Source organism: Lithobates pipiens, unplaced genomic scaffold (genome assembly GCF_037356315.1).
Source record: "Lithobates pipiens isolate NorthernLeopardFrog02 unplaced genomic scaffold, aLitPip1_a1.2 Scaffold_8, whole genome shotgun sequence".
Lineage (NCBI taxonomy): Eukaryota > Metazoa > Chordata > Amphibia > Anura > Ranidae > Lithobates > Lithobates pipiens.
In genome coordinates this window covers 199237814-199251411 of record NW_027507903.1, presented here as the reverse complement: position 1 = coordinate 199251411, position 13598 = coordinate 199237814, and the positions used below count along the sequence as shown (strand labels likewise).

The 13598-nt window shown below is 38.9% G+C and overlaps 1 protein-coding gene across 1 annotated transcript in view; it reads right to left on the bottom strand.

The window, feature by feature from the left end:
• Positions 1–12943, bottom strand: part of GPR37 (G protein-coupled receptor 37) — a 45501-nt gene extending 32558 nt beyond the window's left edge. Inside the window, exon 1 of the mRNA XM_077472261.1 lies at positions 10930–12943. Within this exon, the coding sequence (XP_077328387.1) occupies positions 10930–11913 (984 nt within the window). The 5' untranslated portion in view covers positions 11914–12943. The remainder of the gene's footprint in view (positions 1–10929) is intronic.
• Between the last annotated feature and the right edge of the window lie 655 nt (positions 12944–13598).

Genomic DNA, 13598 nt, shown 5'->3' with positions numbered 1-13598 from the left:
TTTTTTTTTACAGAAAATAAGTAGAATACATATTGTCCTAAACTGTTGAAAACATTTTTATTTATTTTTTATTTGGAGGATATTTATTTTAACAAAAAGTAAAAAAAAATTATTTTTTTCAAAATTGTCAGCCTTTTTTGTTTATAGAGCAAAAAATAAAAACTGTAGCGGTGATCAAATGCCACCAAAAGAAAGATCAATTTGTGGGAAAAAAAAGACATCAGTTTTGTTTGGATACAATGTCACAAGACCGTGCAATGGTCAGTTAAAGCAATGACGTATCGCAAAAATGGTCTGGTCATTAAGGGGGTAAATCCTTCCGGTCCTTAAGTGGTTAAAGAACATTTTTGCGTCACATCACTATATAATTACCATATTTGTTGGTAAATTCCTAAATGGTTTGGATTGTGTGTTTTCCCACAAACTTCTAACCAAAGTGCTTTGTTCCTTGACATAGCACTATAAACAGAGTGCCTTTGTTCTAACTATTCATTACGACAATTCATTAATAAATGCACATCTTGACCACAAGTAAATGCTTCACTCTGCATTATGTATAGGGCTCGTTAAACAAATTTTTATACAGCAATTCTGAACAGGCATAAATGGGTACTGTGCAGAAAAATGCATTTTTAGGCTTGTGAGAATGCCTTTGATGATAACATTTTGCCTATGTTTAATTTTAATGAGCTTTTTTCTCATAATGAAAACTTTTCAGGCAGTCTTAAACATTTTTAAAATGTAATGTGAGTACTGTGAATATATTTTAATAAAACCTAATAAATTCTATGAAAAATATTTTAAAACACTTTATTATTCCTTAAAACTTAACTTCAGAAAAAAAAAACAACACATATTTTTAAAATTTGCTTGTAATAATAAATCATCTCTAATGATGTGTGTCCAATGTGTTGGGGATGCTGCGGTGTTATATAAATCGTATAGTTTCTTTCACCCCGTCGCTAGTGTAACCATCAAACTAACAGCATTGAAACTTACAGTTCTGGCTCTCATACAGCGCATACAGTAAAGGATAGTGGATTGCACTCCACTTCGTCTATTCTTAAAACATCTTGTATTGTTTTCACAGAATACAAGGCCTTCTGTGACAGGACATGGGGAGAGGATTGACCGGTACATTTTGAATAGAGTAAGGAATGTTTGAAACCAGTGTCAGGATTTTCCCTATCTGTCTCACATTGGAGAGAATTCCCTTCACCTCTATTCCTGTACAATGAGAAGCGAGAAGAAATTTCTCCAAAAGAAAGAAATCTCCTCTTAGACAGTTGTCACTGGAACAAGTGTCCCCATTTGATGGTTTCCCGTCTAGCCCTGTTTTTTTTCTTTGATGTCATGAGACATGTAGAGTATAAGATATAATTTGAGCCCAGTCTTGCCACAAAGAGTTAATCCAGCTCTGAGCAATCCTCTTATTGTTCAGTGAGATAAATCTTGACAAACAGAGAAAAACTTTGTCAGATCCTCCCCCTTGCTGTGAGTGACAGGTTATTTACATATCTCGTGCACTAGCCTAAGAGACGTGCATTATTTTTTAATTTCCTCCCACTCCTTTCTTCTGCTGCTCTGCCAGGATTGGCTGTTCCCCACCTCAGCATAATTGGGCATGCTGAAGTCATGTGGTTACTTTCCTGTCTTTTCACTGGATGTTAGAGATCATAGCAGAAGTTCAGTGTAAGAAATACACAGGAAAAAATGCATATTGACAAGGGGAGTGTAGAGGTGGGTGTCTACTGACATCACGACTCCAACCCACCGAGCTCCAGACAACAGACCCACCCCCAGAATCTGCAGTTTTTTGGGTCTCATAGCAGACAGAGGGGAGACATTTGACTGGTAAAGATACATGCAGGAGGCATGTATATCTTTCTAGATAACCCCTATGGCAGTAGTTTAGAAAGGATGACATTAGGTTTACATCCCCTTTAAATTTAGCCCCAGTGACAATGGTAATGAGGATAGGGTAAACAGGGGCACAGACAACAACAAAAAACTGGCAAGGGGTCGTATATCTTTTACCCCAAAAAATTTATAAAAATACATGGGATTTCGATACACTTTAACCACTTAAGCCCCAGACCATTTTGCTGGCCAAAGACCAGACCACTTTTTGCGATTTGGCACTGCGTCGCTTTAACTGACAATTGCGTGGTCGTGCGACCTGGCTCCCAAACAAAATTGAAGTCCTTATGGTTTTTATTTTTTGCGCTTTAAACAAAAAAAAGCGACAATTTTGAAAAAACACATTATTTTTTTAATTTTGCTATGGTAAATATCCCCCAAAAATATATATAAAAAATTCTCTTCAGTTTAGGCCGATACATATTCTTCTACATATTTTTGTTAAAAAAAAATATTTTGATTGGTTTTTTGAAAAGTTATAGTGTATACAAAATAAGGGATAGTTTTATGGCATTTTTATTAATCTTTTTTTTTTACTAGTAATGGTGGCGATTAGCGATTTTTATCATGACTGTGACATTATGGCGGACACATCGGACATTTTTGGGACCATTGACATTTATACAGCAATCAGTGTAAATGACACTGGCAGTGAAGGGGTTAACCACTAGGGGCAGTGTAGGGGTTACGTTTGTCCTGGGGAGTGATTCTAACTGTGGGGGGCATGGCTATGTGTGACACGTCACTGATCTCTGCTCCCGATCACAGGGAGCAGAGATCAGTGACACTGTCACTAGGCAGAACAGGGAGATGTTTGTAGCATCTCCCCGTTCTTCCTCTCCGTGAGGCGATCACGGGTATCCACGCGGACATCGAATCCACAGGACCTGTGACCTGACACCCGCAGGCCGCGTCTTAAAGGGCAATGTACAGTTTAGTTTGCCTGAACAAGCCCTACTGCCGGCATGAGGTGGTCGGCAAGCGGTTAAGGGTCTACTCCAGTCATCTTTAAGCCTTGAAATGCATTTTTGGAGAACGGCCTACATTTGCAGTCTTCCATTTTGCATCCAAACATCTTTAGTTTAGAAATCCACCCCATTCACATTTTATGGTAAACTGGTAATCTCAGAACCCTGTTTTTAATACAGAAGTGGTATTTGTAAAAACCCCACTGTAGGCTGTTTTTTGTCTTTCACATAAACAAATCCTAATGTAACACAGCGTGAGCACTAACTTTAAAGTAGATCCATCATCACAGCCACAACTCATAATATCCCACCTTGGAAGTTTAAATAGTTGACTTCTACAATACACAGAGCTTTTTTACATCAAAGTACAGACCCCACAGTTTGATGTACAAAAGTGCTGTGCATTGTAGAAATCAACTATTAGAACACATGTTGTGGTATATGCAGTAGAGATTTTTCTTTTTTTTTCTCTGAGCGCTGGTGAATTTAGCTTATATATTTAAATTAGTTTAAATTAGTTAGTCACACATCATGCATAGAAAGGATGTTACACAGCACGGCTAACCGATCCAACCCTAATGCCCCATACACACGATCAGAAAATCGTACGCAAAATACCACTTTCGAATCGATCATTCGCTAATCGGATCCTTAGTACAGAGCTTTCAAGATCCGTTCATGACAGTTCATTCATCTGATATTAGTCTATCGGACGTGCACAAAATTTTTTTTGTACGATGCCAAATCGTACGATTTTCATTTAATCAGTACAGCTATCATTCGAAAATGCAATACAAATGCATTACAACACGTGACATCACTTCCGATTTTTTTTTCTGTTTTACAGGAATTTTCGTGACTTTAGTAAACTCATCAGATTCGATCTGAGCATGCAAAAAAACAAACGGACGATCATTCGTCCGATAATCTCATTGTGTGTACGGGGCTTAAGTGAGAAGCCGTTTCAAATTTGTCTGCAGTGGGTTATATAGAGCTCATCTCAAGGAATATTAAGTGCACTTTGCGACTTTAGCACAGCTGACATATTTTATTATCAGCAATAGCAACTAACTGAATGATTTCACCTGTTGCACAGAATTGCTCTTTACAGCAGAGATGCGCAAATAACATTTTTTAACCATGTAGATTTAAACTTAAATTGTTTTAACAGTCATTCCAATGACAGATAGTTTATTGGTTGTTATGGCTTAATACATTTTACACACCATTAATTTTAGCAAGCTTTTAATGACCAAGATTAACTTCATACTGCATGTAATTTATTGCATAAGTTTATATAGCTCTGGCAATTTATGTAATGCTGTATATATTGTACATTCACATCAGTCTCTGCCTTTAAGGAGCTCAAAATTTATGTTTATGTTTGGCTTTTTGTTTCATCTCAGACATCAGTTATTATACCCCCATGGCTTTTCTGCTAACATACAGTAGATTTAACATAGCCAATATCATTCAGATAATTATGTACGTCCTCTACTTGTTTCATCTGTAAGCCTGCATTCCCACCTGTGCAGCATGTGAATGTGTGTAATGCTTGTGGTGCCATCCATTGTCAAAGGTACTCCAAACGCGTAAGAAAAATGCTCAGTTTTGAAAAAACACATGGCAAAATGTGTAAAGCTCAAAAAGATACTTGAGTTGTTTTGTTGTGCTTGTTCTGTGTGTATGTCAGACGTGCATACTGGAAAACCAGCAGCCGACTGACTCCTGATCAGCGCTCTCTGCCATTGGCTGTGGAGTGTTCTGGCGGGGGGCTGTCCCCCTGTCAGAACACAAAAGCTCAGCGGAGGAGATCGCTGGACTAACCTCGCATGGTTAGTACAGCGGCTCTCAACCTGCGAGGTTGCATGAAACAAAAATGTAGTGTGTACCAGGCTTAATTTCTTGCCCTCCTGTCCTATCTCTGAGATATTGATTAACTATATTGAAAATAAAATAATAAATATGTTTTTTGCCCCAATACCTACCTTAAATCACTTTGCTAATTGCATATTGTACTTGTCCGCTTGCCTATATACTAAAAATTCCCAATTAAAACAGAAATTTAGTAACTTTTGGAAATGCCAGTAAAAACTTGGCTGTGTCTGTAAAATTCAATTTGGTAGGTTGCAGGGGTGGATCCAGAGTCTAGTCTTGGGAGGGGCACTGCCAGAAAATATGTTTCTTTGTGGGCAAGTTATCAGGGCAATGGTTGGTGTTGGCACGTCAATCATCACAGCACCATGGTTGATATGGTGTCAGGATTATTGAAGCGCATTATTTCTATTGTTATATAAAATGAAATAGTTCTTACCATAATGCAAAATCAGTGGGAGCCCCGAGTGTGTCACTTGCCATATCACCTGCCTTCAAATGCAGATTGTTACTTGCCACTTCACCTGCCTCTAGATGCGGATTGTCACTTGCTGCGTCACTAGCCACGTCACCTACCACAATTTGCAGATTGTCCCTTGCCTGCCACCAGATGTGGCTTGTCACTTGCCCGTCTCCTGCCATGTCGCCTGCCACCAGATGCAGATTGTCAATTGTCATGTCACCTGCCACAAGTTGCAGATCGTCACTTGCCACGTTGCCTGCTGCCAGATGCGGATTGTCACTTGCCACGTCACCTGCCACACGTTGTGGGCTGTCACTTGCCATGTCTCCCTGCCACAAGTTGCAGATTGTCACTTGCCACGTCACTTGCTGTGTCCCAGAGTGAAGGCAGGCAGCAGAGAGATGATATAATCTCTATGCTGCCCATGTCTGTGCAGTGAGGGCGGAACTGCAGTGATACAAGGTGGGCGGTGAGAGATGATGTCATCTCTCTGATCCCTCAGCCGCCGGCCCACTGACTGGCCTGCCTGCCCGCTCACCTGCTGACTGGTTTGTACACCCGCTCATGCGCCAACCTGCTGACTGTCCTGCCCGCTTACTCACCTGCTGGTCTGCTGACTGGTCCGCCAACTTACCCGCCAGCCCACTGACTGGCCTGCCTGTTCACCCACCTGCCCGCCACTAATTTCTCGGTGGGGGGGGCATTGCTCCACTGTCCCCGCTGGATCCACCTCTGGTAAGTTTCTGACACTGTTCTAATGTCTCAGAATTTCTTAAAAGCAGAATCCTGAGCTGTATTTTTTTTCGAAGGTACATTTATGATTATAAAAGCAAAATAAAGTTGGTAAAGCTGAAGTACTGTAAAGCTAAAAATTGTCAGCAGGTAAAAATCTGTACACTAACTGCAATATACCTGCAGTACAGTGTACAGTCCTGACATCTTACAAAAACCAGGAATGGTTTGGGTGGTGCATGTAACCCCTGGGAGCATTTGTGGGAGTTACATCATCAGTGCCTGCCCAATGGGCAAAGCACGAGAAAGAAAAGGACATGGCACTTATAGGGATAGAGTGGACCCCCCACTGACCACCCCTATTACCCTTTACTTACCACTTTAATCTGACAGGACACAGATCTGTGAAAGTGCATAAAACAGGACTGTCACAACTGTCACAACAGAAGTCATACTGGGGAAAGTATGCATCGGGATAAATACAATACAAACATGAGTCCGGATGCAGTGATCGCGCTCAGAACAAGATTGGGAGACCTAACTCAATATGGTGCCCATTCAGATTTGGAGTGTTTGCAGTGTTTTTCAATAAAACATGGTGAATCTGCTAATTATCCACTGGCAATTGCCCAGAAATGGAAGCATTACAAAATAAAGTGGAAATCTGAGTCATCTTCGCCTGCTGTATAGCATGGTGTTTTTCCTTCATGTGTGACAGATTTGCTTTAAGCATAGCTGTTCTTACTCATGCTTCTTGATCTGATAAATAGTTTTGAGCCTTGGGGTTATTGTGTTCCAACTTGTTTGTTCAATTAAACAATTTAAACCAAACGTTTGAAAAATGAATTGTGCAGTGTGAAATATGACCTTTCAAAAGATAGTGAAATGGAGTTTTCCAACTTATGTAAAATGTGTATGTCTTATCACCTCAAAGTGGAAACTTCCTTGACATCCTTTTTTTTACAACATTTTACAGTAATGAGTAGGGATAAATCTGCCAATGCCGGAGTAATATTTCTAATCAGGAAACATTTGAAAACCTAAACTCACCACAAATGGACTTCAGTAACGACTATGCTTAGCAAATTCATCTCTGAGAAAAGGTTTGCAGAGCTCTACCTAGCCACACTGGTCAGCAAGTCTACGTAATGGGGAAAACCATCATGCCCTTTTATATAGCAACTCGCAAAGTGTTTGAGGTCTGCTAAAACCACTTTAAAATGAACCTAAACTCTGATATATGACATTTAGTTTGCTAAAGCACTGTGCAAACAATTGAAATATGTTTTTTAAACATTATTTATAGCTCAGTGCTACCGATCTCCACCAGCATTGTCTAGTCACTTCCTGTCTACATGCACTTGCTACAGCGTGAGCTGCACATCAGTGGCTCAGAAACAACTTCCTGAAAGTAACACTGACCATGCCTATGTAAAGTGTGTCAGCATGGCCACTTGTAATCTCCATTGGGGCACATGTCATAGGTTGACACTGTATGAGCACAATGGAAAGTTGTTCCCACATAATAGGAAATGCCTAAAAGGGACCTTTATGGCAGTATCTTCAGTTATTCCTTTTTTATAAAAGCTGCCTACTTAAAAAGACTAACATTTTTTTTTAAATATTAGCACGTTAAAGCTTGCAGTTTTCGTAATTAGGTTTATATCTATTTTAAAATAATTAAAATATCTAAAATGCACTATTAAGATAGCTACTCAAGAGCCCTTTTGTTTTTGCAGGCTACCCTCCTGGATCCCCCCCCCCCCCCCTCCACTTCTTCCCACCTTACCTGGCCGGATGAAGGTGGAGGGGAAGAGGTACCACTTTTATTCTATACCATCTCCTTACAATGTCATAACATGTCGCATTCTAACATGACAAGATATCTCTTGATGTAATGGTAAACTTAACTGTTATACAGCAATCCTGATCCTTATCTCTATCTTGGAACTCTGTATTTTCTTATGATTAGAAAACTCAAAGTTTATTCCAAAAAAATAAATAAAAAATCTACCCTGTATAAGGCAATATCTCTACATCGCTATGAAAGGGTGGTGGATAGAGCCAATTTCACCTTGGTTGCTACAGGTGAAAACAGATCAATGCATGTTCTGAAGGGCATAGATAGAATAAGTTGCATTAATATTTGCTTAAAATGAATACATGAGACATATGCTATCACCACTGCAGCAACAGAGAGCGGGTTTAACAAAACGGATACCTTTTTATCATTTTAAAACATTCTAAGCCTGTAAAACAAGTGGGAGATTCAATTTAAAAAATCCTGGTTGGTGCAGGTAGAAGTGATAAAATTAAAACTTGCATTACTTAAATTTGGCTGAAAATAAACATCCTTGAGAAGGGATCTGCCCTCATGACTTACCTATAAAATGTAGAGACTGAACCAGATTTTATTGCATCCAGATCCATATAAATAAATGCCCAATCTGAAATACCTAAATACCCATTTCTCTGATAAAAATTGCCTAATACAAAATGGGCCAGCAGTAGCTACTATTCAATCACTCCGGCCACAAGATTTTTCCTGACAGCAGAAGCCAATTTGACTAATATATGGGATAGTTTTCGGCAGAATAGACATAAAGAAATAGACATAAAGGCCTGATATCTGTGTATGGACTATAAGAAGACCACAGATTATTTTGGTCCCATTTTCTCAATGTTGGTCCAATTATGGAGAGCACCATACCATCATTATATTGATACTTACTTGGATATCAGTCACATGGTGTGGAAAGTTCATTTGTATGGTAAACACATCTGCATGTATTCTTAGTCATTTTTCACCAATTCTTATTCTGTGATGTCTAGGCATCCAAAATTCTGGAGCAGGTATATATATTATATCTGTAAAATTTGGCCAAATATATGAATAGAAGAACTCTTATGCCCCGTACACACGAACGGATTTTCGGACGGAAAAAACTTGGATGATTTTTCGGACGGAATTCCGCTCAAGCTTGACTTGCATAAACACGGTCACACAAAAGTTCTGTGAACTTTCGTCCATAAAGAACGCGGTGACGTACAACGCTACAATGAGCCGAGAAAATGAAGTTCAATGATTCCGAGCATGCGTCAAATTGTTTCCGAGCATGCGTAGGAATTTTGCGCGTCAGAATTTGTACGGACGATTGGAATTTCCAATCGGAACCTTTTCCCGACCGAAAAATAGAGAACCTGCTCTCAATCTTTTGCTGGCTGGAGTCCAATGGAGCATACACATGGTCGGAATTTCTGACCAAAGGCTCAGATCCGACTTTTGCTGGCAGAATTTCTGATCGTGTGTACGGGGCTTAAGGATGGTCTGCCTGCTGCAGTGGGGACAGGAAGCCTAGTCTTAACATGTATGGTTGAACTAAGCATACAAGAGCTTCTGTTTAGAGCACATACTTTTATGCACAAGAACATACAGCTTACTGTATCTGTTTTCACATGGAAATCCCATGATTTGTACAGATTTGGCCATGACAGACACACACAGAATACAAATATATAGCTATGTATAAACTGAAAAGAACATTCACTGGAAGCAAATAAGCGCAGCAAGTCTGAGCCTGTGAAGAAACTGTAAAAAAAATGCAAATTCCACCTACATACTAGGAGCTGGGTTAAAAATCACTCTGTGTACATTATTACAGCTTATTGGAATTGTTCGGCATTTATATAATACAATCATAACAGGAACCTAAAATGTACAGGCCACTGCTGGCAATGCACATGATGGTTGACATTCAGTGACACTTCTTTTGTTTTCCAATCATGCACAATGTGAATGACAGTGGAGTACAGCCAGTAAACTGGGAACTTGGCAGAGCTACAGGGTGAATACCAAAAAACTGGCACTGTTCTAAAGCTGGTCACTTTTTAAATAAGGAACAAATATGCATAGCAAGTGCAAGCAGGCAAACAGCTTCAGGAGTCCATATTTAATTTCTAGGCTCAGACAAGATTTTGGCAGCCTTTTATCCATGTATTTCTATTGCTGGATAATGTGCCTGCTATAACTTATCAAGTACAATTCTGTTTTATGTGATCAATAATAGTTATAATGGCAAGTGCATAAATTGCAATGATTGACAGACAAAACATGTTTATAAAAGAGTACAATAGAAACTAAAATTACATATGTAGCGATTGTCACTCTAGGTCAGAATTTGTCAATCTATTGCTTGTAGCTGCCAAAAAACTACAAGAAACAGAATATCATCCCAGTCTTATTTTGGAATCATAGACTGTACTGGGACTTGTAGTTCCATGACAGCATGATACACGTATACCATAGTTGAAGGACTTGCTGGGAGATGCAGTTCTACAACAGCATGCAAGCACCAAGTTTTCTGTTTTTGACTTTGATTGCTAAAATTTAAGCATGAATATTACAATTACGACAAAGTAAGCATTTACCATAAGATAAAATAAGCATTTACGCTTTTAAGCAAATACCAAGGCAAAGGGTTGATTCACCTAAAACCAAATTTCAGTTAATTTATCTTGTCTGCAGGCTGAAGAATTTAATCACCCAGCAGTTTATATCTCTCAAGTATTCAACTGGTGAGTTTCACGTCTTTCACGTGCTTCAGTGGTGAGATCTTTGTGCTTTTCGAGTCTGTACACCTGGACAGAGGTATGAACACCTGTTTTTATTTTTATTTTTTTGGCAAAAGAAGTGAAACTCCAAGGTTAATGGGGACACAGCTAGTTAGAATGTTAGAAAAGCTTGTTCCTAAAGACACAAGAAATACAAGAAACCAACTGGCTTAGCCTAACACTAAATATTACTTTTGGCCAGAATGACCTCTCAACCCACATAGAGGTCACCGAGGTAAATAAACACTTAGAACGTCCACTGAATTGTAAATGACAAATGCCTAAAGGAGTCTGGATAATAATAAAGTATTTACTTTTGAAATGTCAAACAACATGTGTTATAAAAGTCATAATTATTACCTCTATGTACGGTATGATCTTGCAAGACAGGTCTTCCAGTAGCCATTTTTTAGTAAGTTCGTGAAATATCACAAGTGGAAGGCAGAAAAAGATAATCAAAAAGTCCCAGAAGGCCAAATTTGCCAAAAGTGAATTGGATATACTTCTCATATAGTAATTGTGGCAGACTATACACATTACAGCCATATTGCCCATTATGCCAATTACAAAAATGATAATAGATAAACACATAACTGCATAGGCACCATATGAATCTTCTGTCAATGGATAAAATGGGTTCTTTATGTGTAATTTTTTATTGTTGGTTGTATTTTTTGGTACCAATGCTTGATTAACCTCCATGTTGTCAGAAAACACTTTAAGATCATTTGTAGCAAAGGGAATAGATCCGTTTAAGGACAAGGCATGCGGTTCTGTCTCTTTTCCTGCAACCGGACTTTGTAAAGTTTCATTCCAGTCCGCATAGAACTTTTTTTCGTTGTTGGATTTACTGGAGTTTTCATTGCTTTTCTTCCATTGCCACTCGTATGTTTCCCTTTTATTCCTAGCCTGCCTGTGAATCATAACCTGATCCTTGTTATTTTGTTGCTCAGTATACCTGGTTTCCATGGATGTGTTGTTCACCTTTCTATGCTCCCAGAAAAAGGTATCAGATTGCATATTTGGTGATGGAGTTCTGTCTGCTTCTTGCATGTCACTTGGCCGGTGTACCTTCTGTTCAGTCAATACAGGTTCCTTAGGTTTACTTAAGCTCCCATGTATAAATTGACAAATAAGATTCCTAAAAAATCCTTCATGGGGAGAGTTCCAGTCAAAAGTTTGATTGGATGTCTTTCCTAAAGAAACTTTGTTAAAGTGGGAATATACACCGTGGCACCATCTTGATCCATCTCCTTGCACAGTGTTTAGATCTTTCTGTAATTTTTGATTGCTCACTAATGTAGCTCCAAAGAACAAAAATATTGAGTAAAATGATAACTGCATGTTTCAAGTAGAACATTCAGTCAATAAAAAATAAAAAAAATTGCTCTTCCATGCATGTCACTTGATCTTGGTGCACCAGACAAAAGCAGCAAAAAGAGACAAGAATACAAATATGTTGCAAATGACACTTCTCCGGTTTTGAGTATCACCTTTCTTTGCAAGTATACTGCACCTTACACTATTAAATCATCATGGAAATTCACCTGCAGGTTAGGGCAGTGTCCTCAGCCTAGCATAGGTGTTCACACTGGTAGGAGAAAAGTTATAGTAAGCTATTGCTGCACATCCACATAAATATGAGGGCTCCACCCTTTTTGTGCCACAGTCTTTTGTAAGAACTGTTAGCTTTACTCCGGCTGCTCATTTAAATTTTCTTTCTCTGCTTCATTGCAAATACACCAAGACATAGGTCTTTCTCTTCCCAATAATCACAAATGAAAATAATCCCTCCCCGGCTCACTGTAAACAGGTTGCAGGGATGTCATCGGATCAGATTAAAGGCTGGACGTTAAAAGACGGCCACAAAAGGCTTTCGTGGCAAGAGAGACATGACGTTCCCATTGGATTTTCCTTTGTTTGAGTTGCAGAGAGGTGAGGAAACGATCAGGATCTTTTTTTTTAGTTGTCAAGGTGCAGGAGGAGAAGGACCTTTGCCTCTGAAGCTGCTTGTCTCTGGTTGTACTGCTGCTGTCACTGCTGTGCATGGAGGAAAGTAGTGAAGAGCCCCGCCTGCAGGCTTTACAAGACCATTCTCTGCGCCTGTGTAGGGTTTGTAAACGAGACAGCTTCTCTCCTCCCTTCTATACTGTATCTCTTTATCTAATGTCACTCTACACAATTATCACACCTTGCTATGTGCCCTCATAGGCGTCTGTCTGCAGCCATTTAGAACAACAGAGAGGGTGCTTAAGAAGTAAAAAACAAAAAAAGAAGAACTTGTTTTAGACCAGCTCCAATGTCTTCAGAATTTTCAGAACAAAGGAAAATACCCTTCACCTCGGTATATTGTAGTGGAAATAGCAACAGCGGTGCCATTCTCTGTCTGGGCAAAGCATAGCTACTTCTCTTAGCACTAAGGCTGACACAAAGGCTGTGCAGGAGGAGGGGGAGAGGGTGGAGGGAGAATCAGCAGAAGCTGTTAATTCTGCAAGTAAGATCTAGAAGCAGCTGCTCAAATTCTTTCCTACCAGGGAAATAGAAATTCTCTGCAGTGGGGAACAAAATGACGCTACCTTTTTATTAAAAAAAATAAAATATGGTTGGAACAAATAAGGCATTTAACATCAAACCCAAAACTGTTATGTTTTTTAGCTATGAGATTCTACAGTATACTGTATATTTCTATATATAAAATATGTACATATCTACACACACACACACACAGATATATATATCTACACACACACACAGATATATATATATATATATATAACAAAAACAAATATATATGTATATATATATATATATATATATATACACACACACACATACATATATATATATTTATATATATATATATGTATAGCTAGATAGAGGTAGATCATAGCTAGCTAAGCAACATAGCAGTTTGGGTTTAATTGTTGCATAGTTACATAGTTAGTCTGGTTGAGAAGAGTCAATCCAGTTCAACCAATAGAAGGCAAAAAAATACAATCCTATATCTACAGTTGATCCAGATGTTACAA